We start from the raw sequence: 7,050 nt of genomic DNA, 5'->3' as shown, positions 1-7,050 counted from the left end.
GCAGTCTGTAGTCTGTAGGCGTCGAATTTTGGCCTCCACCTTTGTAGTTTAGTTTCTGGAATAGGGTGTTCGGCTCCACAATCTGACGGTCGGGCTTTTTTCCTGGGAACATGCCCAATCTGTAATAATTAGAACTGCAAGGCTGTCCCAGAACCAGTTTCCTTTCTAGAGAGGAGGGGCAGGTCCAACTGTATTTCCTAACTTTGAACTCCTTACTCTTTTATTTATTTATTATTATTATTGTTATTATTGAGACGGAGTCTCTGTCGCCCAGGCTGGAGTGCGGTGGCGTGATCTTGGCTCACTGCAGCCTCCGCCTTCCGGGTTCAGGTGATTCACCTGCCTCAGCCTCCCAAGTAGCTGGGATTACAGGCACGCACCACCACACCCGGCTAATTTAAAAAAAAATTTTTTTTTTTTTTTTTTTGAGACGGAGTCTTGCTCTGTCTCCCAGGCGGGAGTGCAGTGGCGCGATCTCGGCTCACTGCAAGCTCCGCCTCCCGGGTTCATGCCATTCTCCTGCCTCAGCCTCCCGAGTAGCTGGGACTACAGGCGCCCGCCAACACGTCCGGCTAATTTTTTGTATTTTTAGTAGAGATGGGGTTTCACTGTGTTAGCCAGGATGGTCTCGATCTCCTGACCTCGTGATCTGCCCGCCTCGGCCTCCCAAAGTGCTGGGATTACAGGCTTGAGCCACCGCGCCCGGCCTAAAAATTTTTAGTAGAGTTAGGGATTCACCATGTTGGCCAGGCTAGTCTCCAGCTCCTGACCTCAAGTGATCCGCCTGCCTCGACCTCCCAAAGTACTGGGATTACAGGCATGAGCCACCGCACCCAGATATACTCTGAACATTTTAGTTGGCCCAGTCTGAGTTGTGTCAGTAGAGCCAACAGGATCAGCTGTGTCAATAGAACCTAGAATTTAAGTGGAAGCAGCGTGGTAGAGTACAAATAGCTTCTGACTCTGGAGTCTGAGGTTCTGTATTCTGTTGTCGTTTACCTGTTTTAGAACCCAGGACAGCTTAATTTTTCTCTCTGTACCCTGGTTTCTTCATTTATAAGATGAATCATTAGTAGAGTTTATCATGCTTTATGACTCCTATGAAATGGAGATGGTGAACATGACTTAATATCTGCTTTCAACTGATTAAAGAACATTTGTTGCGCTACTGTTACACGCCAGGTGGTGGGGTAACAAAGACAAGATAGTTGGGTTCCCCTTCGTTGATGAGTGCTAAGGTTGGGGAAGTGAAGGGGCTTGTTGGAACACAAAATAAAGGATCCTTATTAAGATTTTAAAAACTCGGAAGGTTTATTGGAAAGGATGACTTTCACCCGAGAACTAAGGAATAGACAGAGGTGGAGGTCCAAAGTGTTCAGGCAGGGGAGAAAACTACAAAAATGGGACTCGATCAAAGAACTGAAAGTGTTCCTTAATTTGATTCCTTGGTCACTGATGCTGAAACCTAAATTGCAGTTCTAGGGCTTTTGTAGGAAGATGAGTTTCTGAGTTTCAGAGAAAATAGACTTTTGGCAAGGAGACAAAGTAGGTTATTTTAATGGATTTTTTTGAGGCCCTGGGAGATGGCTCAAGCCCTTATCCCCAGCACTTTGGGAGGTGGAGGTGGGAGGATTGCTTGAGACTGGGAGTTGGAGACCAGCCTGGACAACATAGCGAGACCCTGTCTCTACAGAAATAAAAAAGTAAACAACAAGATAAAGGATTTTTTTGAACACTAGAATAGACAGCAAAACAAAACAGCGAAATCCTATGGTTTGGCTTTACCCTTGCTTGAACGCAGTCAGATTAAGTATTTAGTACTTTTCAAACATTTTTTAAAGCAATGGAATGCTATCAAATGAAATAATGAAACTTTGCAATATATAAAACAGAAAAGTGTTTTTTATGAATATAAGTTCAAAATTTTCACTTTTTTTTTTTTTTTTTTTGAGACGACGTCTCACTCTGTTGCCCAGGCTGGAGCACAGTGGTGCGATCTCAGCTCACTGCAACCTCCGCCTCCCAGGTTCAAGCGATTCTCCTGCCTCAGCCTCTTGAGCAGCTGGGATTACAGGCATGCACCACCATGCCCGGCTAATTTTTGTATTTTTAGTAGAGATGGGGTTTCACCATGTTGACCAGGTGGTCTGGAACTCCTGACCTCAGATGATCCAACCGCCTCAGCCTCCCAAAGTGCTAGGATTACAGGCATGAGCCACCACGCCTGGCCCAATTTTCACATATTTATTGTAAATATGTGTATTAAATATTAAATATATCAAATGTTATATTAAATATATTAAATATGTGCATTATATTAAATACAGTATTAAAAAAAAGATTGAGGTGGCCAGGCGCAGTGGTTCATGCGTGTAATCTAAGCACTTTGGGAGGCTGAGGCAGGCGGATCATTTGAGGTCAGGAATTTCAGACCAGCCTGGCCAACATGGCGAAACCCCCACTCTACTAAAAATACAAAACTTAGCCGGGTGTGGTGGAGTGTGCAGGTCGTCTCAGCTACTTGGAAGGCTGAGGCAGGAGAATCCCTTGAACCCGGGGGCAGAGGTTGCAGTGAGCTGATATCGTACCACTGCACTCCATCCTGGGTGACAGAGTGAGACCTTGTCTCAAAAAAAAAAAAAAGGAAAAAAGAAAGATTGAGGCTATTTTTGATAAATTAACAATTTGAAATAGGGTAAGAATGATAGGTATAGTCTTCTCAGTCTAGAATCCAGTTGTATTTTGTTTGGATTACACAATATCAAGAAAATGCGTTCTCAGGCCAGGCGTGGTGGCTCACGCCTGTAATCCTAGCACTTTAGGAGGCCAAGGCAGGCGGACCACCTGAGGTCAGGATTTTGAGACCAGCCTGGCCAACATGGTGAAACCCCCATCTCTACTAAAAATACAAAAAAAAAATTAGCCAGGTGTGGTGGCAGGCACCTGTAATCCCAGCTCCTCGGGAGGCTGAGGCAGGAGAATCGCTTGAACCCAGGAGGCAGAGGTTGCAGTGAGCTGATATCTCACCACTGCACTCCAGCCTGGGCGACAGAGCGAGACTCCATCTCAAAAAAAAAAAAAAAATACATATATATATATATATATATATATATATTCCCCCTGGGAAGGAGGTCAGCGCCCGTCGGCATGTATTATGCTAAGATACTATTTGAAGCATTTGTTAGGTATTCACTAGTATTGCACAACAGGCTATTATGCCATGATGAAAGCATTTGCTGTGCCTTGCCTGGCATTTAGTTGAGAATTACCCAGGTGTATGTACTACAGTAATGTACTAACTTGAACAATTTATATGAGTAGCCTGAATTTTTGAAATAGCACAGAGCTATTAACTTTTTTTTTTTTTCCTTTTTTGAGACAGAGTCTCACTCTGTCGCTTAGGCTGGAGTGCAGTGGCAGGATCTTGGCTCACTGCAACCTCCACCTCCCAGGTTCAAGCAATTCTCATGCCTCAGCCTCCCCAGTATCTTGGACTACAGGCTCGTGACACCATGCCCAGCTAATTTTTGTATTTTTAGTGGAGACGGGATTTCACCATGTTGGCCAGGATGGTCTTGGTCTCCTGACCTCGTGATCTGCCCGCCTCAGCCTCCCAAAGTGCTGGGATTACAGGCGTGAGCCACTGCACCCAGCCTTAACTTTCTAATTAGTGATACACTTATAAGACATAAATAGCTATACACAGAGTTAACAAAATAAATTTTGGTCCACAATCTGGATGAGTTCATATTATTTTGATAAGATTTGGTATGTAACATATTTGGATGAATGTTGTTCTTTATTATACCTTGTTAAGTAGTTAAAATGACATTTATTCAAATGGTTCTGGAACTCTCTTCCCCGGTTGTTTGAAAAATACTCCAGGGTTGGCCAGGTGCAGTGGCTCAACCTGTAATCCCAGCACTTTGGGAGGCTGAGGCGGGTGGATCACTTGAGGTCAGGAGTTCAAGACCAGCCTGCCCAACATGGCACAACCTTGTCTCTACTAAAAATACAAAAAATTAGCCGGGCGCAGTGGTGCATGCCTGCAATCCCAGCTACTCAGGAGGCTGAGGCAGGAGAATTCTTGAACCTAGGAGCCAGAGGTTGCAGTGAGCCGAGATAGCACCACTGCACTCCAGCCTGGGTGACAGAGTGAGACTCTGTCTCAAAAAAAAAAAAAAAAAAAAAAAAAGCCAGGTGCAGTGGCTCAGCCTGTAATTCCAGCACTTTGGGAGGCTGAGGTGGGTGAATCACTTGAGGTCAGGACTTCGAGACTAGCCTGGCCAACATAGTGAAATCCCGTCTCTACTAAAAAAAAATGCAAAACCAAAACAAAACAAAACAAAAATTAGCTGGGTGTGGTTGTGCGTGCCTGTAATTCCAGCTACTCAGGAGGCTGAGGTAGGAGAATCACTTGAACCTGGGAGATGGAGTTTGCAGTGAGCTGAGATCGCACCACTGCACTCCAGCCTGGGAGACTGAGTGAGACACTGTCTCAAAAAACAAAAAAACCCTCCAGGGTTAAATGATCCCTTGGGATTCTTTACAGTTTTGCAAGTCTTTGATAGCAGTTAATCTTTTGGTGGGGACTGGTAAGTTTGGGGAGCAAGATGATTAAAATGTGTAAGTCCTGAAAAACCATTGTCTTTTCTAATCCATAGTAATTAGAAGATGCCTGTTTTTGGATGGTGTGTGTGTATGTGTGTGTGTATTTTTAATAGAGACGGGGTTTCACCACGTTGGCCAAGCTGGTCTCTAACTCCTGACATCAGGTGATCCACCTGCCTCAGCCTCCCAAACTGCTGGGAGCCACCATGCCCCGCCGTTTTTGTTTGTTTGAGACAGTCTCATTCTGTTGCTCAGGCTGGAATGTAGTGGCGCAATCATGGCTCTGCAGCCTTCACCTTTGAGACTCAAAGGATCCTTCCACCTCAGCCTCCCAAGTAGCTAGGACTACAGGCATGTGCCTCCATGCCTGGCTAATTTTAATTTTTCTTCTAGAGACAAGGTCTCCCTATGTTGTCCAGGCTGGTCTCAAACTCCTGGGCCCAAGTGATCCTCCATCCTCAGCCTCCCAAATTGTTGGGATTACAGACATGGGCTCCCGCACCCAGTCAGAATATTCTCTTAGTGAGGCCCAAAGGCACAAATTTGTTTACATCTAGAGCATAATTCTGCAATTCCACCATTACACTGTGAAAAGAATGCAGTATATATGATACCAATCATAAGACAATTTCATAATTTTTAAAAAGTTAAAGGATATAGCACTATGGTAATAATTTTTCTTGCATTCCATATCATTGCGTCTGAATTACAGTTTCTTCAGGTTTTACACTGTTTTCAGTGTCTTGTATGTTAATTTTTTTTTTTTTTTTTTTTGAGAGGGAGTCTCACTCGCCCAGGCTGGAGTGCAGTGGCACAATCTCAGCTCACTGCAAGCTCTGTCTTCCGGGTTCACGCCATTCTCCTGCCTCAGCCTCCCGAGTAGCTGGGACTACAGGAGCCCACTACCATGCCCGGCTAATTTTTTTTTTTGTATTTTTTTTAGTAGCGACAGGGTTTCACCGTGTTAGCCAGGATGATCTCGATCTCTTGACCCGGTGATCCGCCCACCTCGGCCTCCCAAAGTGCTGGGATTACAGGTGTGGGCCACCGTGCCCGGCCGCTTATGTGTTAATTTATAAGTAATTTTTATCACTTCTTTCTCCTGTAATGATAAGATGTTCGCTGTAGAAAACTAAAAAAATCAGAAAAGGACAAGAAAGTAAACCAAAATTTAAAAAGTAAACCAAAAAAGTAAACCATAATACTACAACCCAGAAATAAGCACTGTTTCTTTCTTTTTTTTCCCATATATATTATAATGTAATACATTTTAAAAACATATCTATTGTAGGAAAAAATAAAATAAAAATAAATTAAAACTACCTTTAATCCCATCACTCACTAGTAATCGTTTTGGTGTATAACGTTGTTTTTTTTCCTACACATAAGTGTATGTATGTATACATTCGTACCAGTTAGGATCATATTGTATTTCTAGCATCTAGCCCAGTACTTGGCTCAAAGTAAACACTCTAATAGATTAATAAATGGTTTTTACTACCTAGATCTCTGTTAAGATTACTGAGAAACAGTGTAAGTTAGTCTTGTTTCAACAACTTAACATCTTTGCCTCCTGAGGTACGTTTTGTCAATTGAGAGTGCTGAAGAGATACGAGAATATGTTACTGATCTCCTCCAGGGAAATGAAGGCAAAAAAGGTCAATTCATAGAAGAACTTATAACCAAATGGCAAAAGAATGATCAGGAGTTGATTTCTGATCCTTTGCAGCAGTGCTTCAAAAAAGATGGTAAGTTAATGTAATTAAGCAAATGTTGAAATATTGGTAAGTGGGCAGGCTTAAATAATTTTTATTTTATTTTTTTGCTTTCTTATGTTTCTTCACAGCTAACTTAAACAGAATCATATGTATACATATTTTTAGTTCGGTTCTACTCAATCCGTAATGAATATTGCTCCAGTTCTTTTTCAACTTAGAAAATATCACAAAAAGGCCAGGCACAGTGGCTCACGCCTGTAATCCCAGCACTTTGGGAGGCCGAGGCGGGTGGATCACGAGGTCAGGAGATCGAGACTATCCTGGCTAACACGGTGAAACCCCTACTCTACTAAAAATACAAAAAATTAGCCAGGCATGGTGGTGGGCACCTGTAGTCCCAGCTAGTCAGGAGGCTGAGGCAGGACAGTGGCGTGAACCCAGGAGGTGGAGCTTGCAGTGAGCTGAGATGGTGCCACTGCACTCCAGCCTGGGCGACAGAGTGAGACTCCATCTCAAAAAAAAGAAAGAAAAGGAAAATATCACAAAAAAATGTGTGTTTACAGACACAAATGTGGCTTCAGAATAATTTGAAAAATTTATACATAAACATTTTTCAGTCATGTGCATACCAGGGTGTAAGTAAAGTGTTGATTGGCTATAGTATGAATAGCATTTAGAGATAACTGCTTAAACAGTACAAAAGATGAGCACCAAACTAAAT

General features: G+C 43.0%; 1 protein-coding gene across 3 annotated transcripts in view; it reads left to right on the top strand.

Annotated features, from left to right (window-relative positions):
- The window catches only part of TRIP4 (thyroid hormone receptor interactor 4), a 74,666-nt gene that overhangs the window by 281 nt on the left and 67,335 nt on the right, over window positions 1–7,050 (top strand). For all 3 annotated transcript variants that reach the window (XR_008657683.2, XM_055278166.2, XM_055278167.2), the window contains exon 2: window positions 6,190–6,359. Coding sequence is in view for 2 of the 3 variants with exons in the window: in XM_055278166.2 (XP_055134141.2) it covers window positions 6,190–6,359 (170 nt within the window). In the remaining variant the exon portion in view is untranslated. The remainder of the gene's footprint in view (window positions 1–6,189; window positions 6,360–7,050) is intronic.

This window comes from Symphalangus syndactylus, chromosome 5 (genome assembly GCF_028878055.3).
Source record: "Symphalangus syndactylus isolate Jambi chromosome 5, NHGRI_mSymSyn1-v2.1_pri, whole genome shotgun sequence".
Lineage (NCBI taxonomy): Eukaryota > Metazoa > Chordata > Mammalia > Primates > Hylobatidae > Symphalangus > Symphalangus syndactylus.
This window is presented reverse-complemented; position numbering and strand designations above follow the sequence as displayed.